Source organism: Dipodomys merriami, unplaced genomic scaffold (genome assembly GCF_024711535.1).
Source record: "Dipodomys merriami isolate MVZ:Mamm:240054 unplaced genomic scaffold, mDipMer1.0.p SCAF_12, whole genome shotgun sequence".
Classification (NCBI taxonomy): Eukaryota; Metazoa; Chordata; class Mammalia; order Rodentia; family Heteromyidae; genus Dipodomys; species Dipodomys merriami.
In genome coordinates, this window is record NW_027202493.1 from 44,803,383 (window position 1) to 44,827,802 (window position 24,420).

Consider the following 24,420-nt stretch of genomic DNA (forward strand, 5'->3'; position numbering starts at 1 on the left):
CATCCACTCACCCACCCATCCAACCATCTATCCACATCAGTCCATCCATCCATCCATCCACCCATCCATCCACATCCATCCATCCATCCATCAATCCATCCACCCACCCATCCATCCATCTATCCACCCATCCATCCATCTATCCATCCATCTTTCCACTCATCCATCCATCCACTCATCCACCCACCCATCCACATCCATCCATCCATCAACCCACCCATACATCTACCTCCCTCCCTCTTTCCCTCCCTCCCTCCACCCACCCATCCATCCATCCACCCACCCATCCATCCATCAATCCATCCATCCATCCATGCTTCCATCACCCACCCACCCACCCACCCACCCATCCATCCATCCATCCATCCATCCATCCATCCATCCATCCATCCATCCATCCATCTAACCACCCACCCTTCCATCCATCCATCCATCCATCCACCCACCTACCCCTCCATCTATCCACCCACATCCATCCATCCACCCACCCATACATCTATCTCCCTCAGTCTCTCCCTCCCTCCCTCCACCCACCCACCCACCCACCCTCCCATCCATCCATCCACCCACCCATTCATTTACTGTGGTGTGGGAAAAAAAGCTAGCTGGAGAGGCACTGACTTTTCATTTTAGAAAAGAGAAAGCAGAGAATTGAGCTCTTGATTGTAACCTTAGCTGCTCAGGAGGCAGAAGGATCATGGTTTGAACACAGCCCAAGCAAAGAGTTAGTGAGACCCTACCTCAACCAACAGGCCAGGTTCACACCTGTAATCACAGCTACCCAGCCGGCAGAAGTAGAGGGATCATTGTCTGAGGCCAGCCCTGGGTGAAAATGTGATACCTTGTCTAAAAAATAACCAAAGTGGGAGCACAGAAATGGTGGAACAAAGGGTGAACAAATGCAGCAGTGATACTCACTAGACCCTGTTGAAAACGAATTACACAGCTTGTGGGGAAGGAGGGTTGGGAGGGAAAAACTGGGAGAAAACGAGGCAAGGGGTGACACTGCTCACAAAGAATTGTACTCACTACCGACTTACGTAATGGCAACCCCTCTGTACATCACCTTTACAACAACAACAACAAACACTGAAAAGTACAAAAAGGCCAGGGGCATGGTTCAATTAGTAGAGCACCTAGCAAGCTCACAGCCCTGATTTTTTAAAAAAATATAGAAACAATCAGCTAAACGCCACTCCCCATTGTCTGCAACTGGGCCTGTTGCCTTGCGTGGTGTGACCTGTGGGCTTGTCACACGCGTGTGGCCCTCAGGTGGAGTCCGCTCGCTGGGGGTCATGAGAGGAGAGCGTTGGAGGGCTGAGAGGCGCTGGCACAGCTCCACGCTCCCCCACGCGAGGGCGCAGGAAGGCGGCTTCCATCCAGGTTCATCTGGCATCTGAAGACCACCACGTCCTCCATCCCAACGCCATGGACTTTGAAGAACCCCCAGACACCCAGGAAGTGTGCCTATGTGCGTTCTGCTAGTCCCAGCTAGCGGAGGGAGACAGGAGCTGCACAGGGCAGTTCCGAGGATTAAAAAACATGAACAAACAAAAAACTCACCAGAAGACAAAAAAACAAAAACGTTAAAAAAAAAGAGAAGACTATTACTTTAGCAAATTTCGGCCCAAGTTAAACAAACACAGGTCGACTAGCCATCTTCGGTGCAGTCACACAGTTAGGATATGGGATCAACACACGGCCAACCTTCTTCTACCTGGCTCGCAGATCACGCTGCGTAACTAACACTCCAGCTGCTAAGAGTGGAAGGTGGCTGATGATTGTGGTGCAGATCTGGGAGCTTCGTCAGTTACAGATGCTGGGGCTGGGAGAAACAGCAGGGGCTCCGTAGCCAGGCAGCGTTCAGTGCATGCATCTCCTCTGCCTCCCCGCAGCACCGAGGCCCCGCAGCCTCTGGGCACCTGCCAGGCCTGGGCACCTGGCAGCAGCCCGGCACAGTGGTCACAAGTGTTCCCAGAGGCCCTTTGCAGGATGAGCCTCGAGCTGCCCCGGGCAGACCTGCTGACCTCCAACCAGCAAATGGAAAGTGGCTGTGCGGGGCTCTAGAAGGTGATCCCGCAAGGCGCAGAGCCGCACACACGTAATCAGCCCCAGCCACTCTGGAGGAAGAGACAGGAAGATTGGGGTTTGAGGCTGGCTCGAGCAAAGTTAGCATGAGGCTTTACCAGAAAAACAAACAAAAATAAAGGAAAAAGAGATCAAGACTGAGCCTGGTGACTGAGCCACGGCCCTGGGTCTCCACCTCTGCTGTCCTGATTCTTCTTCATAGGACCTGCTCTCCATGACAGATACTGGGAATACTTATTTAATAATGCCTTTCCTGGACAGGAAAGTCTTTGGGACAGTTAACCACCAAAGAAGCCAGAAGTAGAGCTGTGACTGAGTTCAAGCCTAGAACCAGCACATATACATACACATACACACACACACACACACACACACACACACACACACACACACACACACACACACACACACACGCACACACACAGAGGCAAATCTCAGGACACTTACAGGACTGCTAATCAGTATTCAGCGAAGTTACCTTATTCACTAGGATTGTTGGGGGAGGTGCTGTTGGGTTGGGTTGGATTTGACCTTTGTCTTTTAGGACAGTTCACTTTAGCAAGGCCCCTCAGTCCCTGTCTCTTGTGGTCCTCATACTGGACACAGGAGGGACACGGACCCTGGAAGGTCCTGGTATTTGTGCTGCCCGCTGAGCAGCCTGGGCCGGGCTCCGAGGTACGGCTCCCGCGGCTGGCCCAGGCTGTGCTTGCTCACAGTGAAGAAGCTTTCTGGGGTGACACTGGCCTTCGACGTGGTCCCACCACAGCACCTGGCCCAGAGAGGGAGGTGAAGACCCGGCCCCCCAATAACATCGGGGTGCAGTGCCCCCGCGGGCCCCGTGAACCGCACACTCTCCACTTATTTGGGTTGAAACGCGACGGAACGTGAACACAAGCTTCACACCTGGAGTTCTTTCCTCACGCCAACAAAGCTTCTGGGAATGGTTAGGGGAAGCAAGCATGGCAGAAGCTTTTCAGAGTAACAGAGAAGAAATGGGCTGCAAAGTATGGGATGATCCAAAGAATCCCAAGGAAGAAGCGGCGGCAAGCCAGGGACCTGGCCTGGGGCCCCTACACGGGACGCGGGAACTGACGCCTGGAATGTGCTGACCTGTTTACGTCCCAGCCAGACCCCTCAGTGTGTTAGTTTCATGTCCTCTTCCTTCAATATAAACCCTACAGGAGCAAGGACTGTGTCTTTCCTGTCATCACCAACACCTTCAGCTGGAACATCCTTGACACACAGAGGGGTTGTTTCTGATTGGTGAATGGCCTGCACCATGCTGTAGTTGAAAGGAACAGGGAGTGGTTCTCACTGTCCTTTCCTGCCTCTTGCTGCTTGGAGATGCTTCCACGCCTGCCACTTCTCTGAAGGCGCTCGGAGGACTCAGGCCAGGCCAGGGCACAGCTGAGACAGCCTGCAGGTGCCTGTCATTGCTGGAATACCAACTTCTGCCTGCCAGCCACCAAATGGCAATAAAATGGTCTTATTACAGGGCCAGCCCGGATGCACTGGGGTTTTCTTCTTTATAACTATCCCCTCCCTTTTTTCCCTGTTGTCCGATTCCTTCCTCTCCTTCCCTTCCTCTGTTTCCCCCCCTGAGACAGGGTCCCACTCTGTAGCCCAGGCTGCCCATACACTTGAGATCCTCCTACCTGAACTTCTCAAGTGCTAGGGTTACAGTTTCTTTGGAAGACTGAATAATATGGCCCGGTGTGTACAAACGACGTCTTGCTTGCTCTTTCACTCATTGGTAGATTCTTGTGTTGCTTCTACTTCTGGCTGTGGTGAATAATGCCATTGTTGGTGTGTAGGAACAAGCCTCCCTTTCAAACCCTGCCTGAATTCGTGGAGTGCATGGCCAGTCGTGGATTGCTAGATCACGTGGCAATTCTGTTTTTCATGTTCTGAGGAGTCCCCATGCTGTTCTCCCTAGTGGGCCACAGTTCACATTCCTCTCAGCAGTGCACCAGGGTTCCGATTTGCCCACATTCCCTGTGAACACTTGCTATTTTCTAATCTTTTGTTTAGTTTTTGGATAGCACCATTGCAATGGGTGTGAGTGGTATCTTGTGGTTTTTGGTTCACATTTCCCTGATGATCACTGGTGCTGGGCACTGTTTTATACGCTGACCATCTATCTGCGTGCTTTCTTTGGAATGGTAGTCATTCAAGTCTGTTGCCCATTTTTCAGCTTATTTATTTTTTCTTGTTAAACTGCAGGTTTAGTTTTTGTATTCTCTGGATATGTGCCCTCATTATGGCAAATATTTTCTTCCTGTTTCATAGACTGCCTTTTGCTCTTCTGATTGTGCTGGCTGGTGCAGTTGTGGTCTAGTCCAGCTCACCTGCTTTCTCTTGCGTTGGCTCCCTGTGCATGTTGCTGCGATGGCCAGGAGGCATGGCCCTGCAGTGTCCCGGCCAGGCAGGGCATCGCATCGGCCACCAGGCTTCCCGCTGCTGTGAGGACGGCTTTCCTCCGTTGAACATCTGCCTCCTGCTGTGCAGAATTCCTACGGAGCTGTCCTCTGAGGGCTTGGCACTTCCCAGTCTGCCATTCTGCTACCGCCATGCCGTAGCTGATGCGATGGGTGGTGAGAGGCAGACTGTCCAGGACCTGGTCGTTTTTTTCATGGTTTTCGCAGTACTGAGGTTTGAACTCGGGGTGTCGCACTGGCTAGGTAGGTACTGTATCACCGAGCCACACCTCCGGCCCTGATGTTAGACAGGGTCTCATTTCCCGCCCAGGTGTGTGCCTGGGCTGTGGCTTCCTGTTGATGCTGGGAGAGCAGGTGCATGGTGTCCAGCTTTCTAGCCTGAGCCACAGTTCTTCTGATCTCAGCTCCCACGCAGCTGAGATGACTAGCATGTACCATGGCGTCTGGCTTCCCTCTGCTGAAATGGGGTCTTGCAGACTTTTCTTCCAGTTTGGCCTCGAGCTGCGGCCTTCCCATCCTTAGACGTCTAAGATGACAGGCGGGAGCCACCAGCACCAGGCTTACTCTTTCACTTTTTAAATGAGCGTTTTCAAAACCTTCTTATAATGGTTGAAGTTGTTCAGATGTTCAAAGAACAGAATTTTCAACGTTGGTAACCTTTTCCTAATAAACCCTTCCATCAGCCTAAAAAGGTCATCACGTGGCACATTTGACTCAGGGTTCATCAACACACACTGGTTTTTACTGGTTGTGCCTGTAGTCACAGCCCCAGTTAGTCCTTTTTCTTCCTTGCTTTCACAATATTTCTAGCTCTTTTTACCACTTAGAAGTTTTTCTCCCCACAAGGAAATCAGTGTTTGCTAATGCTAAGTTTCTTCCCCTTCTGTGCTAACATTTGGCATTGTTCCTGTCATTTATTCCATGCAACATTCTCCAGAACACTTTCGTGATCCACATTCATTCATCTTCAAGCATCAATTTTTCAAAAAGTGGTCAACAGATAAAACAAGATAATTTCATCCAACTACTTTTTTTCCCCTTGCTTCCTGCAAAGTGAATGATACGTATTGCAGTTTTACTCAGGGATGGCCTGTCGGCCTCAGGCCTGCTAGGGGAATCCCAGCTTCTGCTGAGTGTGTTTCTGAATAGAAACACCACTTCCTGAGCCCACACCAGCCCTTGCTTCTTATAATGGAGTGCTGACCTGGAGATCAGTGACTGGGCTGTAGTTCTGTCTTCAGTCATTCGCTGTGCAGCCCCAGAGAAGACAGATAGTTTCCCTTCACTTCCTGCTGCACACGAGTCAAGTTGCATTGCGGTCTCAGAATGAATTTTGAGCTGCATGAGTGGGCTGCATGCTATCGCAAAGGGCCTGGATGCGCAGGTTAGACTGAGCGCGGAGATCAAGGTGCCACCGCAGGGGTTTTGCCTGAGGCTATGCTTGGCGTGCAGATGGCACCTGATCCCAGGGTCCTTGCATGGTCTTTTCTCTCTACGCGCACATCTTTGCCTAATAGAAAAAACTCATCCTATTGGATTAAGCACCCCCACCCCCATGACTTCATTTAATCTTACCAGATTACAAAGCTTATTATCAAATACAGTCACCTGAGGTCTGACCTGGACTCCAGCATTCCAGGCTTTATGATCATCAATATTAACAACAACCGCAGCAACAATAGAACTAAAGTCTACACCACCACCACCACAGAGTTAAGTCTACAATCCCAATGCCACAGGAAATTGTCATCACCTAAAGAGCTGATTAGTGTCCATGATTAAGTTCAACAGCAAAAACAGGCCAGACGCAGCGCCTGTTTGGAGGCCGAGCTGGGAGTTCCTCTGTATCTCCCAGTCACAGGACCCTGCCTGTTGCTGAACACCGGGCACTCATGCCTAAGCCCGGAGCTGCGTCAGAGGAGTCTGCTTCAGAGCAGTCTAGCACGTCTTGAGGAAGAGTCCTGTTACAACCCTCATTCTTCATGGTAGCACCAACATGGCCACTTTGCCTTCCAAACCTGACCACCAGATTTCCAATGGAGATGAAATGTTGCCACAAGGCTGCGGCTGCTGGTCTTGTGCTCAGTTGCTGCTCTAGGTGTGGTCTCAAGGAAGCCACGTGAGGCTGGTGAGGACGCAGGGCGAGGCATTTCGCTTTTTTGTTTCTCTTTGGACTTTCCTATGTGTTTTAACCTTCACTTATCCAACAAAATTCACATTGCTCAAATTGGGCTTTGTTGGTGTTGAGTTGAGAAGATGGACCTGGCAAGTTATGAAAATTCAGACGGTCATCCATGGACCACCGGGTGAGCAGCGGATATCGGTTATGGAGAGCTTCAGCACTCGCTCAACTTCCGAACCTATGGTTTCCATATCTTTCCCAAGCTAAAGTTAAAATACCACGCATCACACATATGCATACATGCATAATTTAAAACAAGCCTATGAATATTAGACACTGAAATGATAAAACCCCACCAGTTTTCATTCTGACATCTTGGTAATTCCAGGGCTCTGGAATTAGATTCCATGGTGAGATGAAAGTAGCAGACTGGGGCCAGAAGAGCAGGCTGAGGGCAGATCTGCTCCCCAACCCTCTGGTTTGTCTGCTGCTTTCCCTACTGCAAGCTGCGAGACTAGTTCCTTATCCAGCAGACAATGCTTATGAGGAAATCATTTTGGCAACACTACTGAGAATATTTCACTAATTCACACAAAGGCATAAATGTATGTCTTAGCTCTTGAATGTAGCACAGACAATGGAAGTGGTCTGGTGAGAAAGGCCAAACATAGCACCAAAGGGGAGGGACATCTGAAATGACCACAGTGCCATGTCACAGACTCAGCTCCACCAGGACGCCTTCCTCACCCTGGCCACAGCTCTGAATTGCTCAACATGTTAAATGGGAATGTTACACATCACTGCAGAGGGAAGTCGGAGCATTAGAGATGATTTCAGCAGTATGGGGATTCCTGCAAAACCCTAAACATAGAACTACCCTATGAACCAGCAATTCCACCCTAGGGCATTTATCCAAAAGATTACACACCAGGACACACAGTAAAGCCACCAGCACAACCATATTCATTGCAGCACTTTTCACCATAGTCAAGCTATGGAATCAGCCCAGATGCCCCTCAATGGACGAATGGATTAAGAATATGTGATATATGTACCCAAATGGAATTTACTAAGCCATTAGAAGGAAGGACATTGAAAAGAAATGGAAAGACCCGGAGAAAATTATGTTAAGTGAAGTATGTCAAGCCCAGAAAGACAAAGGTTACATCATATTTTTTCTCATATATGCAAGTTAGAATTATATATACAAATATAAATATATACTTCAGGATGGTATCCAAGTGTATTAATGGAAATATGGTAGATTGAGGGGAGAACTCAAATGATATAATTCCTTAGAAAGGCTTACTCACAGTCCAACATAGTAAATACCAGGAAATGGGTACTTGAAAGGGGGTTGGGGGAGGCTCAGGGGAGGAGGGTAGACAAATAATGAGAGAAAGAGGGGAGGAAATGCAGTCATAAATGCAATGCATAGCTGGGCTCTGGTGGCTCATGCCTGTAATCCTAGCTACTTAGAAGGCTGCGATCTGAGGATCATGGTTCAAAGCCAGCCTAGGCAGGAAAGTCAAAACCGGAAGTAGTGCTGTAGCACAAGTGGTAGAGTGCTGGCCTTGAGCTAAAGAGCTGAGGGACAGCGCCCAGACCGACAAAAAAAAAAGAATGCAGTGCATATCCTGCAAAATTAAGGAAATTGAGAGAAGGGGTTGGGTTGGGAGGGACGGGGTAAATGATGTAAGGAGTGACATTGATCAGAGCCATTGTATTCATATGCTACTTGGGTAAATGGTAATTCTTTTGCATAACTACTTAAAGATAAAAATAAAACTTTTAACAAAGTGCAAAACAAAAAAAACCCCACAAAAATGCTTTCAAATGGCCTGTGGATTACTGAAAACAAGTAGTTGCTGGTGCCGGGAATCTGATTTTTGTTTTCCTGTTTATTTCCATCCATATTCTAGTGCCCATAAGCATGTTCTGGCTCCAAAATCCCCATTTCTCCTCCTGGGTGAATGATTCATGAATAATCTTGGCCCAAGCACAGTGGTGTTTCAGGGAAAGCAGGCTCTGGGGAGGAGCAAGGAACAATATGGTGGCTGTTCAAGTGACCTTGCTGTAAGGTGGCATGGCGGGCACCATGTGCTCTGTGCAGGGCTTCAGTGGCTGGTGCCATGGCCCTGTGTGACTCTGTGTCTTCCCCTTCCGTTCACAGGCAGGGAAGACACACCAGGGTCACCCAGGGCCTCCCAGGGGACCAGGGCGGAGTCTGTGGAATACCACTTAATTTGTAAATGTTGGGTGTTTTTTTGTTTGTTTTTGTGATACAGATAGTACAGGAGTAATATGCTTAACAGATAGGTGTGAATAGTAGGATGTTAGCAGTCCTGGGAAAAGACAGACTGTACTTTGGTGCCGTTTTCTCTTGCATACACGTACACACACACACACACACACACACACACACACACACACACACACACACACACATACACACACACACACACACACACACACACACACACACACACACACACACACACACACACACACACACGAACCTCATAAACTATAAAATATAGAGATAAATAAACCTTTAAACCCCAGAGCTCTCATGTTGGAGGGTAACTTTCAAATCCAATCTGGAAGTGATGCAATGAGCTATTTCTAAAACATTTCTCGAGAAGGGGATGAAGAGAACGTAGTAAAAACTCAATACGTAAAGAACATGAGGGAAAGGTGGTTTAGGAGGGTACTGGAGAGTGATGCACTGTGTTCATCAACTGCCTTGTTGAATGGTAACTATTCTGCACAACTATTTAAAGAAAATAATATTATTAAGCGCTTTTCTTTTTGGCGATGCTGGGCTTTGAACTTAGGGGCTGCATTGCCAGGCATGAACCCAGTCGCTGACCCACACCCCTCATCATTTTTATGCAATGGTTACTTTTAAGATAAGGTCTCACTCCCCTCCCCCCCCCCAGCATGTGACTGGACTGTGATACACCTTTTTAGACTTCCTGTTGTAGTTCTGATGAGATGTGTATACTGCAGTGTCCACTTATTGCTTGAGAATGAGTCTCATGTATATGCCTGGGCTGGAACTAAGATCCTTCTGATCTCATCCTTCCTGAATAGATAACATTGCAGGTGCTAGCACCTGGGTCTGGCTTACTTTTAAGAATTTTAAGTGGCTATTTTATCTAAACTACTCTTGAGACTCTTAGAGATTTGCCCTCTCACTACCACCATTATTGAAGTTGGAATAAATTTAATTGATGAATTCTGAGAAGTACTTTCATCTATGATCACAACACAATCATTTTTCTTTCAAACTGATGCTTTCAAGCAGTTTGGCATCTTCCTATCAATAAATGCTACCACACTGTGAAAGTGACACATCTCTAGAGAAATGTTTAAGGACACACGTAGGTCTGTGAGGGTCAGGAGGATGACGTACGAGGAGCAGGCGGCCTGCGATACCCCACAGCCACCGTCTCCCTGGAGCAGCATGCAAGGAAAGCAGGAGAAAGTGGAGAATACGCTGGGGCGGGGGACGGCAGGGCTGTGTGGCACGTTCTGTAGGTCTGTGTCTGAAAACGTGAACACAGAGCAATCGTACTTGTGCTCTGGCACACAGCGGGGGCTACTGCTTTGTGATTCAACTCAGAAAGCAAAAACACGAACACAACGGGGCCGGGGTGGGGAGGGGCTGCATGGACAGGGCCAGGGCGGCAGCCACACAATACCCGGATGCTGCCAAGGCCCACGCAGAGGCCTAATCAATGAAAAGCCTAAACAGGATGTGAATTATGGGGAGAAAAGAAACTGAAACTGGCGCTCACAGCCCACCCCCACAGGCTGTGCAAGCTAGCCCCGGGTGTTGTGTAGACTTCACCCGAAGCCCACCAGCGAGACAGAGGCCCAGCCAAGCAACTGGAAGAACTGGGCAAGCGACTGGATGGAAGGGGGTGAGGGGTGGGGGCGGGGACACAGGGGCACGGGAAGCCTGCCACCGTCACCGGGGAACAGAGCGGTGCAGACCCGGCCGGGACCTCCGTGTGAGATCACTGTGGATATGAATCAGCTGAATGAGACATGTCCAAAGCACGATTGCGATCTGTCGTTAGTGTCATTTTGATACGTACACTTCTCTAGAAAACAAAACAAGAAGCTCTGTTTTCAGAACATAGGATGTTTGAGGGTCAGCTTCTTGGAATTTAGGAAAGAGTAAACAACCTCTGGCTTTTGGAATGTAGTTAGAAGGGGTTTGTTTTTAAGTTAGTTTCCAGGAAAAAGATAACTTACTCTGTACCAGGCAGTAAAAACCGACCTGACTGCCGCACTTGAAAAGTGCGTTGCGATGAGCATCAATCATTTACAGATACTCACAAAAGGCATGTGCTTCTGCATAAATGTAGTGTGGACACGCGTGGCATCGATCACCTATTAAAGGATAGTGTCTGGAAATGGGTGAAAAAAGCCACACATTTGGGATTGAGAGACAGGGACAATGCCTACGTTAGGTGGACTGAAAAGGAGCAGGGGGAGAGGGAGCGGGTCAGGAGAAGGAGGAAAGGGAAGTGAGAGACAGAGCAGAGACGAGATAGACGGAGAGAAAGAACCAGTGCTGAAGAATGCAGGTGAGGCTCTTGGTCACAGGGTGATGCTGGAGCAGGCCTGGCCAGGGCTGGACCGTGTCACTTACCAGTCCTGTGTTCAAGCCCCTGGGACCGCACCCTGTGGCTGCATTTGTGCACACGGACTTTCGAGGCCGCTGCAGGGTAAAATGGGGCCTTGAGGGTGGGCTTTGACTCACGCTCACTGGTGTCTTGGAGAGGGAGTGTGGATGCGAGGGAAGACCACTAGGAGAAGGCACCACCGGCAGGCAGAGGGAGGCTCTGGGCGAGCCTATCCTGTGACCACCTCGGTCCTGGACTTGCAGCCTCCAGAACCGTGAGACACTGACTGGCTGCTGTGTGCGGTGCTTAGTCCTAACAAACACCCATTTTGCAAAAAAAAAAAAAAAAAAAAACCCAAAACAAAAAAACCAAAACCAAAAACATTTTTGCGATGGCCCAAGAGCACCATCTATGGAGCAGGTGATGTGATGATTATCCGTGTGATGAGGTATTATGGTCTGTTTTCATTTTCAAGGTGTCGCTCTTGTACCGGGCACTCTGAAACCCTTACAACGTAGCTAACAGCACGAACAACAGAACCTCTGGAGGGAGCAGTGGAGCGTATCCACCTCGGGATGGCCAGCCTGGCACGAAGGCTGCTGTCCCGGCTGCGCGTGCTCACCGGATGCACGTCCCTGGCTGCTCCCTGCAGGCCTGGGGGCCGCAGGGTGACGTGGGTGGCGGTGGCCTCCTGTCACCGCCGCGTGGGAGGAGAGCGCTGGAAGGGCAGCGCCTGCGGTGTCCTGGCTTCCCTCCCTGGAGAACACATGGCTGTTCTCCGTGGGCTGCTGTCACACTGCTCGCTGCTGGGAGGTGAGGGGTAACTGTGTGCAATCAGGGAGCAGGGACGTGTAACCCAGGTGCCACTGCACGTCCACCTCAGCTGACCAGGAAGGGGGAGGTCACCAGGACAGTCACTATTACCGCTAGGCCCTGTGGAAGGAGGGCAGGGGTGCCGGATGTCCCTCTTGTGAAGCCTGCCCTAACTAGTGTGCCCACCAAGCAATGGCTTTCTAGCCAATTCCCGACGGCCATGTCTCCCCCTGTCCCTCCCTCTTGGATTCCCGCCGCCCGTGTTCTTACCTAAGACCCATTTTTCTGACAGATACTTGACGGTGGCTTTCTTCTTTCCAGTGTAGGGTCCGATGACGATGACGGCCCTCTGGGAGGTCGGGCTAACGTGGCCTCCGCTCAGGAGCACCAGCTCGCACAGCTTGGCTCTGGGGGGGCTGCTGGCTGGGGTGATGAACATCAAGGGCTGGTCAGCAAAGAGGGTTCCCTGGTACTGGCCGGCCAAGAGTTGGCGCTCACGTCGGCAGACCTGCGGGGCAGACAGAGGGAGGTCACACGGGCACGGACGCCTCACTCTTCACAGAGAGCAGGTTCCTCGTTCCTTCCTTTGCGAAGAGAGGAGCAGGCCAAGTACCTCTGACAGACCATTTAGTGGAGGAAAGATTAGTTTCAATCCCAGTTCAGAGTGTGCATTCTGTGGTCCACTGGCCTCATTGCTATGGACTTGTGGTAACAGAGAGGAGCAAAGCTGCTCATCCCATGAAGGTCAGGAAGCAGAGAGCAAGGGGCGGGGGGTCAGTATATCATAGACACCACTGTGGGCTCTGTCCTCCAACCAGACCCCCATTCTTTCTTTAATAGTACACTCAGCTACGAATTCATCAAGAGATTAATAATCCATTGGTGAAGTCAGAATGCTCATGAGCCAATCATCTCCAAGGGTCACTGGCTGGGGGCCACGTTTTCCACACATGAGCTTTTTTTGGGTAACTCTGTGTCCAAACCACAGAAGTTGCCCATGCTTGGAAGAATGTTAAATTCTTAAGACCTATGAAGATGGGAGAGTCCAATGATACAACAAATGTTTTCCAAAATGGCCATGAATAACATTCCTAAGAAAACAAATTTACAGGCAAAATGGGTTCCTCTTGACTTGTTATAGTTTTTAAAACGACGTGTTAAAGCCATCAGCAGTGCTGTGTGTGCTGCACATCGTGTTTAGGCAGCTCGAATGACCGCAGCAGTGCGTGCAATTTGAGGCTCTGCTCATGCCATGATACCTGGTGTCTGAGGGAGGGTGGTTCCGCCCAGGGGCCTCCAGGGCACTCTGACAGGAGCTAAGCAGTGTTGCAAATCGCTCCAATGTCTAGATGGGCAAAGGGAGAGCAAGGCAACCCTGAAGGAGAATTCCTGCAGCCATTCCCCCAACCAGCGCACTGGGAGAGAGGTATCTAGAGGATGTTTCGTTGTTAGGACAAAAGGGCAGCATTCAAGCAACAGTGCAAAGCTGCTGTCTCTTTTAGTCTTACAGAGGTTGGTTATCTGGTTGACCTGAGGAACAGTAGGGAGACTTAATTGAAGACCAGGATTGTGAACACTAAACCAGGAATCCAAGAGTTCATTGCACATTGCATACATATGTATGTGTGAGGAGCTCACAGTCACAGAAACTACAACTGGCACTCTTTTTTTTTTTTTGGTTCCAGTTCAGGGTTTGAACTCAGGGCCTGGGCACTATCCCTGAGGTTTTTTTTTTTTTTTTTTTAAATCAAAGCCAAACCACTTGAGCTACAGCTCCATTTTGGCTTCCTTTTTTTGGGGGGGGGGAAGTTAATTTTGGAGATAAGTCTCATGTACTTTTCTTTTTTTTGGTCGGTCGTGGGGCTTGAACTCTGGGCCTGGGCGCTGTCCCTCAGCTCTTCAGCTCAAGGCCAGCGCTCTACCACTTGAGCCACAGCACCACTTCCAATCTCATGTACTTTCCTACTGGGGCTTTGAATCCTCAGATCTCAGCCTCCTGAGTAGATAGGATTCTAGGCCTGAGCCCCCGATGCCTGGCTGACGGGGGGCATCTTTTTCCTACAAAGACAATGGGATACATGACTTGCTTACTACTGACCTTCCAGTACAGGAAGGCCTTAAGAACAGGATGCCTGCCCAGAGGTCCCAGAGGACACGTGCCTTTACTCATCATCTCAGTTCCAGAAGTGTCCTGTCCCAGGTCCTCAGTGATGGGGAGAACTGTCTAAGAACGTGGTTACCAATGCAGCCCTGTGCCCCTCCCCCCCAGCCCCTCTGAGCCTTTGGAAGCACACAGGACAAAACTACCTGGCTACTGAGGGCTGTGACCTTGTCTCAGAAGCCTGACTTTGGTCCATCCACTTTCCTTCCGATGCACATCATTCCCCCCACTCCTACTGGCACATTTTTCAGTTAGTTGTAACTAAGGATGCAAACCACACAAATGCAAACCTCACACTGGGCAGCTGGGAAGGCTGGGGTGCATCAGGGGGTGCCTCTTCTGTGCCTCTCAGGCCTGATGCCTGGGGTTCCTTCCAGATGGAGGTGCAAAGCTTGAGTGCATGGATTCCAACGCAAACCTGTGTTCAGCATTTCCACAGCCTTCTTGGTGCTCTTTGTGACAGCAACTCACAGCAATCTGCTCTAGCTTCACCTTCATTGTGCACTGTGACACACACACACACACACACACACACACACACACACACACAGACTGGGAGCCAGGCATGGGGTCAGGCGCTGCCGGCTGGCACGGTGGCCATCGCGGCATGTTGCTCCTGTTGTCACCCAATTAAGGATCTCGGAGATAACCAGGCTCACCCACACCATCTTGTGAGTTTCCAGCTACAAAGAATGAAAAGAAAAAATAAACCACAGCTCTCATTCAGACAAGACAAGAGACCCTGTGAAGAGCCCATTCAAAGGGCGATCTGAAGGACACATTTATAAACTAGAAACACTGACAGACTTCAGCAGTGAACCCTCCTCCCCCGACCATACACCATTTATCCACCCGGCCAGCAGTTCCCAACGATCACAGTTACATACTGGAAGAGTATGTAACACAGCTGTTTTCCTGCAGAACCCGAGGTCTTGTAAAGAGTCGTGGAGGCCATGTGCAGTGGCTCATGCCTATAATCCTAACTGTTCAGGAGCTGGACATGTGAGCATGGAGGCGAGTCAGCAAAAAGTTCTCAAGATCTCATCTCAACCAATAAAGAGCCAGGCATGATGTCACACCCCTGGTACCCCAGCTGGTTGGGAAGTATAAACCAGATGACTGCAGTCTAGGCCAGCGTGGGCAAAAATGTGAGAACTTATTAAGGAAAAAAAAAAAAGGCAAAAAGGGCTTGAGGACTTTCAAGTTCCCCTGCCAAAAAAGAAAAAAGGAACTGGACCAAGTGAGCTGAGTAGCACTCTAGGCCCAAGTGGCCTCCCAGGCAAGCGCGGTGCAGAAGAGAAGCCAGGGCAGTCGGGTGAACTCCGGCTGGTGTTTGGTAGTTCTCTGTTTCCTGGGAAGGTGACACAAACAATCTTCCATATACATGTGTGCTCACAGGCACAGAGGAGTCAAGGGGCCACTGGCTCAGAGTTCTTGGTTCAACCCTCACCGATAGCGGATGAAGACTGAAGAGTCGGCTGAGGGAGGAACACTGGCTTTGTCCTGGAAAATGCCACCTACGTGTGCACTTATCCTTGGCAGAGGAGCTACTGCTTCGCCAGGGTTTGGCTGGCACCCTTCCCATCGATTCACCTGGAAGTTGGGCACGGCAGACCGTGTTGCTGACAAAGCTAAAGCAGAGCAGAATTCCCCACGCTTCTGGCACCAAGGAATCCCGGCTATTTAGCCACGACTGAGAAGCCGAGCCCCACGGGAGTTGATGGTTGACTTGGCCAGTGCTGGGTTTCAGTTAGTGACGGACACTCCTCCGGGCGGGGGTCACCGCAGCCCCCGGGGCCTACGTGGACGAAGCACAGGCCTTTCTCTACAGAATGCTTGCAGCAGACTTCCAGGGGAAGGGCTGACCACCGTGCGGTGGCCAAGATCACGCGCGAGTCAGGCACAGCAAATGTCAGGCTTTGAGTCGGGGTGAGGCCCCCAGGTCCCACTGGAAGCGAAGATGAGAATCCCCACGCTGCCCGTCGTGAAACAAAGCCATTCCTCGGGTTCCAAGACGCACAATTTAACACCGCACAGGGGTGAGCATCTCGGGGAGGGTGCAGAGGGCCGGGGTGCCATGGCTGCGTTCTTTTGAGTGGCACAGAAAACGTGGTGCTGTGATCAATTCACCTTGGGTGTGAAACAGGAGATACTGCGGATCTTCCTGATTGGTAAGGAGTCAGCAATGCCCACGAGCTGCCCTCCCACCGCGGCGGTGCACCGGTGCACCCACCGTGGGGTGCTCAGCCTGCTGGGATGTGGGGTCCCCTCGGTAGCAGACCCCGCCATCCTTCCTCTGTGAACCATCTGCCTTGCCCAACCCTCCCTGGTTCCTCTCCTTCACCATTCACTTCTCCTCAGCTGCTTTGCTCTCTCCCCCCAGACCTGTTAATGCCGGAGCGCACTGGATCCGCCCTTGTTCTTTGTGCTTTCCGTTCTCCTCTCCCTTCTGCCCCCATCTCGGGGCCTCAGAAGCCTCTGCGTGTGGATGATGCCCACCTTTTATGTTCCAGAATCTCGGCCACGTGGGGGTCGACCCCCCTCCTCCCCGGGGCCTGTCTGCCCGCAGCCGCTCTCTCCACCTCAGTTTTGGGGAGTCCCACCCTTCTAGAGGCCCAGGCCACACCCCGAGGTCGCTCGTGACACCTCCCTTTCTCCCACATCCCTTGTCACCCTTCTTGACCCCGGCAGCCTCATCTTCACAGTGCACGCGGACTGGGCCTCGCCACGCCACGCACACTGAAGGCCTCAGGCCTGGTCTCCCTTCCCAGCCTCCCCAGCTCTGGACCTCAGAGGCTGTGTTCCACACAGTGAGGAGCTTTACGTCACATCCTGTCTCCTCTCTGTCTGGAGTGCTGCAGGCTCGCTGCACTCAGCAAACACTGAGGCCCCGCAGGTGGGCTCTGTCCCATGGCTGGCCGCCGCCACGCCTGGCCACGTGGGGCGCAGGCCTGCCTTGGGCTCTGGCCTGGCCCCCGGGCTCTGCCTTGGGCTCTGGCCTGGCCCCCGGGCTCTGCCTTGGGCTCTGGCCTGGCCCCCGGGCTCTGCCTTGGGCTCTGGCCTGGCCCCCGGGCTCTGCCTTGGGCTCCCGCCTGGCCCTGTGCTCTCTGGTTCTGCCTTGGGCTCCCGCCGGGCCCCGCACTCTGCCTGGGCTCCAGCCTGGCCCCCGCACTCTGCCTTGGGCTCCGGCCTGGCCCCCGCGCTCTGCCTTGGGCTCCCGCCTGGCCCCTGTGCTCTGCCTGGGATGCCCTTCCTTCCTGTCACACTGTAAGTCTGTCCTCAGCCGTGACCTTCTCGGCCAGGCCCGCCCTATGTGTCCAGCCCGACTACCAGTGCCGCTTCCGGCACCTGTCTCTTCTTGCGCTGCAAGTTCAATGCTCCTCCTGTTAGGACCCATGGGGGGAGCCGACTTGCTCAGTGCTGTTCCCCGGCGCCTGGCACGGGGGTGGCTGTTGTTGGTTGAACCGGATGGGCTCATTGGTGACCACGCAGTACTGCGACCTCTATGGAGTGGGACTTGGGGAACGCTCCCACTGCAGCTTGGGAAGCAGGACTTACTCTCTGGTGAGAAGTCAGGGCAGCAGTCTCTGGAAGGGATTTTTAAAAGGCCGAGGTCAGGGAGGATGGGAACCCTGGGAGAGTCTCACGGTTGGCCTTCTGCCAGCGGAGTTGGAAGAGCAGAGCCGGGTCAGTGAGGCGAGAGGTGATTCGGATGGACGCTGTCGGCAGGACGGGCCGGCTGCAGCGCTGCAGGCGGAGGGCGAGGGCACGGAAGACTCTAGAGACTGGGAGGATGAGGCCGTGGCCAAGGCAGACTGCAGTGATGGAGGAGCAGGGGTGGGTGACGGCGTGGATGAGCAGGAGTGGAGAAAGGAGGACCTCCACAGACATGAACCCGTGGCAGGCAGTGGGTGGAGGAGGGAGGGGCTGTGGGCAGCTCTCTCTAGCCGGAGACTGGAAGGGTGGGCGGCCGGTGGGAAGCACAGCGTGGCCGGCCTGAGGCGGGGGAGAGGGACGGAGCGGCTGGTGACCGCGCAGCCTGTCGGGCTCACATCACGCAGTTCTGCCCACAGGAGGTGCCTACGCAGGCAGGCGCTCGGTTGTTCGTGGTTTAGGAAAGGGTAAATGATTATTTCTAGGATCCCAGTCTCTCTCCCTCTCCCTTCTCCCCTTGCTGTAGGACACTGACTTGCAAGCCGGATCTATGAAACTAGCCAGGAGGTGACAGTGCTTCTATGAATTCACGCCTACGCCATCCATCCCCGACTTCTGCCTGACACCATTTCTTCAGTATATACACGTTCTTTCTCGCTCTGTCTCCTGTTCCTTGCTTTTCTCGTTGTCTCAGTCCACCTAGGCTTGAAACCTCAGAAAGCTTTGATCCGTCTCTTCTCACAGCCTCATCCGCAGATTCTATAACACTGTGTCACATCTTTGTTCTTCCTGTCCCTTGAAGCTCAGCGACATGCCAGCATAAGGTCAGGACTGGCTCCAGGAAGAGCATGAGCTTCAGCCCCAGACTCTCCCCAGTCAGGGCTACGGGAGGAAGTGGAAAAGACCAAGAATCTTTTTCATCCATCAACCAACAGACATATTGATGAACTCATCCAAAGCTGCCTGGCGCGGAAGCTCTGGGGAATTAAAGTTGTGTGTGTGTGTGTGTAAAGATACAAATGCACAACTTTAAAGAATCATACGAAGGTCACAGTGCTCAATAAAGGGGAGCAGAGCCTTGGTGGCAGAACCCCTGGGCAGCCCCCGCTCCCTCGGGTCCAGACTTGGAAAGAGGGTTGGGAGGCCCGTCTCAGCCCCACACCGCTGCATGTGTGTAAGAGAGCTGGGTGTGGAGATCATTTCACAGGTCGATGATGGGAGGAGGGCATGTCGAGCCGGAGACACCGAGGGCCAGTAAAAACGGTGCCGATGGTTTAGGGAATCCTTCCGACCCGGCGGAAAAAGCATGCGCTGGAAAGCCGGGGAGTGTGCTTTACATAATCCGCCTCGGTTTCCACACTACAATGTTTCAGAAACAAGATGAGAGAAATCCGGAAGACTTGGCCCAGAGCACACAAATGGGGTGAGGGCTGAGAGGGAGTGAAGGGGGGTCACACTTCACCACGGCCACCAGCAGTGGGTTCCCACGGCAGTGCTCGGTGGCATGGCTCGGGTCGAGGATCTGCTGGTCTACACAGACTCAGGCCGGTTGGGCGAGAAGGGCTCGCTTCCTGAGGCCTTGTCTTCACATTCTCACTTCGGTGGAAAGGGAAATCCAAAGTCCGCCGAGCCTTGTCTCGGGCCGGCCGGCTCAGGATGAAGCGATGTCCAGATGACGGACCCGCGTGCGTGCACGTGTGCATCTCCACGCCCAGCAGAGGCCAAGCCGAGCTCGCTGTGGCCGGACTGGGATTTTAAAAGCATCGTTTGAGTCCTGACGGCCACATGAGTGACGGGAACATAGCCGCCTTGGGAATCCACAAATAGCTTTTCAAAAAGTCATAAATCTGGACTGCATGCCTCAGACTCTTCAACCTCTGCAAGAAGCATGTCACAGCTGGAGCCCTGGGGGCTGTCAGCTCCAGCCAGCCTGAGCCGGGCCTGTACGCTTCAGTGACAATGACAGCCTGGCTCTGAATGGCCTTCGATTGCTTTTAATTTTCGTGTTTCAAAAATCGTGATAAAACACTTTGGAACTCACTCTTTGGTTTTTATTGGATTTCTACTTGTTCCTTTAAGAATGGCTTGATAGATGGCAGGAAATGGGTGGGCCATATAAAGATACAGGTGCGGGCAACGGAAAGCACCTGCACCCCATAGCCCAGGAGGGTCCTGAGGGTCCCCACTCCTCCAAGGAGTGGCTCTTAGGCTCGTGCAAGAATCACCAGGGCAGCAGTTACAACAGAGGTGCGAGGCGGCCCCCCACACCAAGTGAGGCTGGGTGGGCTCAGGGATTTCTGATGGTGGAGTCTAGGAGCGTGGGGTGAGACAGGATTACAGCAGAGTGTCTCAAATGTCACCATTCCTGCAGTCACAGAGGATGCCAGATGTCCCGATTTAGTTCAAGGAGGCTCATGGGTAACTGGGTCACACCTATGGCAGCAGGCAGAAGAGCATACGCACACGTAGTCCACAGAGGTTGCACGCGGCGCGGAGTCCTTCATGGGCAGTGCTGGTCCACAGCGGTGTCCTGCTGACCTGTGGTGGAGGGGGACTGTCCTGCAGATGTGGACCCGGCACCATGTGGCTCAGCAGACCGGGTGTTCGGGTCCCTCCTGGGGTCTGCGGGGACGCGGCTGACTTGCGGCCGGCCGACTCTCCTGGGGCAGGGAGGACACTGCTGAGAAGGCCCTGCCACCTGCAGGGGAGGGGCGGGGGAAGAGGAGGGGGAGGGGCTGTTGCTGCCATTTTCCAGCTCAAGCTGCAGCACCCGGGAAGTGTGCTGTCACCAGGACGCAGACCTTGCTTTAATAAAAACGGGCACACGGGCCGGGGAGGGAGCATGGTGGCGTAGGCAGGAACACTAACCCTCGGCAGGTTGGCTTTTTTACTCAGGTGCTGGGGATGGGACCCGGGGCCTGGCACCTGGGAGGCAAGTTCTCTATCAGTGAGCGACGCCCCAGCCCAGCCAGGCCAGGCGCTTTCCACGATGCTGACCTTCGCAGCTATCTTTTGACTCATGATTGATAAAGTATAAGCAGGGCCTGTGGCTTTAAACTGGGAGAAATGACCACTGATTCCTTAAAAGCTTTTGTTTTCTTCTCCGTTTACTTTCGAGGGTTGTTAGATGTGTGGGTGTCATGCTTTGAACAAGTATATGGAAACACATTACCATTCAGTTTCAAGGGTTCCTGCCTCCTTCTGTTTAGAATCAGGCATAGCCTTTCAAAGCTCAAGAAAAGCACTCTCCAGAATCTTACAGTCCGTCTCTGCACGTGGCAATTTATGGACGGCCATCAGAGCCACTGAACTAACAGAGCACCACAAGCCTTGCTGACAAGTTTTATTATTGGAGCAGAACCTGCCGGTCTATTATTTTTCTCCTTGAGGCCAGTGGCCATGAACCCCATCCTAGCCCCTGTGGGCTCAGCGGGCAGAATTGGAGGGCTCCTTCCTCTCTCTCCCTTCAGCTTCCAGCCACTCAAGGCGAAGGCACGTTCAGATGATTCCAGAAGCTCCCGGGCTATCTGTGCCTGATGGAGCTCTTGTTCATTTTCCATGATTTACTTGCTGCTGAGTCTTTGGTCAGGGGTGCAGCACGGAGCTCTGCTCCATGTGCCCGAGTGCCAGGAGGGCCCTGGCTGGAGGCTGGAGTCTCGGGACGACCCTCCCTCCCCCCCCCCCCCCCGCCTCGGCATGGAGCGGGTCCTTGGCATTGCGCCTGAGCACTGTAGCAGCAGGGCTGAGGAGGGAGGAGAGGAGCAGCCAGCAAGCTCTGGTGGGAAGCGCCTTCTCAAGTCCGTATTCCGGGAAAGACAAAAAAGTGCCAGGCGGTGAGTGGGCACTGCAGTGTCGGCCCGGTGTGCATGCCGCGGTGGCCCAGGGCTGCGGGCTGTGGGGTAGCGCTGAGCGGGGTGAGGGGTCTGGCTGGGACGTAAACAGGTCAGCACATTCCAGGCGTCAGTTCCTGCGTCCCGTGTAGGGGCCCCAGGCCAGGTCCCTGGCTTGCCGCCGCTTCTTCCTTGGGATTCTTTGGATCACTCCGTACTTTGCAGCCCATTTCTTCTCTGTTATTCTGAAAAGCTTCCGCCATGCTTGCTTCCCCTGACCATTCCCAGAAGCTTTGTTGGCGTGAGGAAAGAATGGCAGGTGTGAAGCGTTCACGTTCCGTCGCGTTTCAACCCAAATAAGTAGAGAGTGTGCGGTTCACGGGGCCCGCGGGGGCACTGCACCCTGATGTTATTGGGGGGCCGGGTCTTCACCTCCCTCTCTGGGCCAGGTGCTGTGGTGGGACCACGTCGAAGGCCAGTGTCACCCCAGAAAGCTTCTTCACTGTGAGCAAAGCGGAGCCTGGGCCAGCCGCGGGAGCCGTACCTCGGAGCCCGGCCCAGGCTGCTCAGCGGGCAGCACAAGCACCAGGACCTTCCAGGGTCCGTGTCCCTCCTGTGTCCAGTATGAGGACCACAAGAGACAGGGACTGAGGGGCCTTGCTAAAGTGAACTGTCCTAAAAGACAAAGGTCAAATCCAACCCAACCCAACAGCACCTCCCCCAACAATCCTAGTGAATAAGGTAACTTCGCTGAATACTGATTTGCAGTCCTGTAAGTGTCCTGAGATTTGCCTCTGTGTGTGTGTGTGTGTGTGTGTGTGTGTGCGTGCGTGCGTGCGTGCGTGCGTGCGTGCGTGCGTGCGTGCGTGCGTGTGTGTGTGTGTGTGTGTGTGTGTGCTGGTTCTAGGCTTGAACTCAGTCACAGCTCTACTTCTGGCTTCTTTGGTGGTTAACTGTCCCAAAGACTTTCCTGTCCAGGCTGGCTTTGAACTGAAATCCTCAGATCTCAGCCTCCTGAGTACCTAGGATTACAGGTGAGAGTCACTGACACCCAGCATTGTCTATTTATTTTTAAAACATAAATAGATCAGGCATTATTAAATAAGTATTCCCAGTATCTGTCATGGAGAGCAGGTCATATGAAGAAGAATCACCGTAACGCCCAGCGCTGCTGTTAGGACAGCAAAGTGGAGGCCCAGAGCCATGGCTCAGTCACCAGGCTCAGTCTTGATCTCTTTTTCATTTATTTTTGTTTGTTTTTCTGGCAAAGCCTCATGCTAACTTTACTCCAGCTGGCTTCAAACCCCAATCTTCCTGTCTCTTCTTCCAGAGTGGCTGGGGCTGATTACGTGTGTGCGTCTCTGCGCCTCGCGGGATCACCTTCTAGAGCCCGCACAGCCACTTTCCATTTGCTGGTTGGAGGCCAGCGTTCGTCTTGCGAGTGTGTAACGCCCGTGCAATTCACTGGCGGTGGGGAGGGGGCTTCCACGCCACACTCCCTGTGGGCTGGGCCTCAGCCCTGACGTGACCACGCAGGCAGAGCAGGCACCGGCTCGGCCTGGACCTGGGCACTCTCCCTGTGCACGCCACTGCAAGATCAAACTTCCTGAGTCATCTTCTTCAAGCAATGAAAGTGACTCCTTTTAGTTGTACAAATTTGATGATTTTGACCAACTGAGGTAATAATAATCAAAACGTAGACTTCCATCATCACACGGACCTCTTGCTCCACCCCGCATTGCCACCCCCCCACCCCCCCTGCATCGCCGAGACCCCACCCCACCCTCCTCAGCACTGCGCCAAGAAAATCAAAGACAAACTGGAGCTGGACCCTTTGGAAAACCACATGGTAATAGAGCTGTTCTCCCAGGGCCAGAGACCTCAGAGCAAGGCATGTACGGCAGAGGGCAGGCAGCGGCTGCTTACCACTTCCTGCATTTCATCCTCCTTTTCTTTATATTTAGTATGGGCTCATTCCTGGGAAAATTGGGAGAAATGCAGGCTAATGCTCGGGGGGAGAAGTAGCAAAGGCAGAGAGTACTCAGGGGCCAGGTGCTCTAGCTGAGCAGGCACAGAGGGACAAACCCATGTACACGCACACACAGGCAGACATGTCCACACAGAGTACACACAATGGACACAGGCGTGCACACACATACCTGCACAGTATTCACATGTAACACAGACATGCACGCACACAGACCTCATGCGCACAGTTATACACACATGCGCAGAAACACGCCCACATTAATACGTTTTACTTTGTTTTCTATTTCAAGGCCATTCTTACTTAGGCCAGGCCTTATTTAGTTTATTGAGTCTCTTAAAATAGCCCTAATGGTATGACATCTGAAAACACAAAACAGGGGCCAGACCCAGGAACAGTTTAAAAGAGTAAAATATGCAGCGCTGGGCCAAGAGGGAAGGAGATAAGATCTGTCTACAAATACCTGGAGGTTGTAAACAACAGGGAAAGCCGATGCACCACGCCAGCCAACAACAAAGGCTGCCCGGGAACTCCGTGCGTACTGGGGAGAGGAAGTGAGGGAAGGGCAGGAGCCAGGCCTACGCTGGGCCTGGGCGCAGGGAGCTGGCCCTCTCCCCCATCGCGCTGCCCTCCTCCTGGGCATTCCTCCAGAACTTGGCCACCAGCCTGTGTTCGTGGCTACTGCGG

The 24,420-nt window shown here is 52.6% G+C and overlaps 1 protein-coding gene across 3 annotated transcripts in view; it reads right to left on the bottom strand.

Annotated features, from left to right (window-relative positions):
• The window catches only part of Mcph1 (microcephalin 1), a 150,913-nt gene that overhangs the window by 3,139 nt on the left and 123,354 nt on the right, over positions 1-24,420 (bottom strand). For all 3 annotated transcript variants that reach the window (XR_011370802.1, XR_011370801.1, XM_070016827.1), the window contains one exon: positions 12,372-12,609. Coding sequence is in view for 1 of the 3 variants with exons in the window: in XM_070016827.1 (XP_069872928.1) it covers positions 12,372-12,609 (238 nt within the window). In the remaining 2 variants the exon portion in view is untranslated. The remainder of the gene's footprint in view (positions 1-12,371; positions 12,610-24,420) is intronic.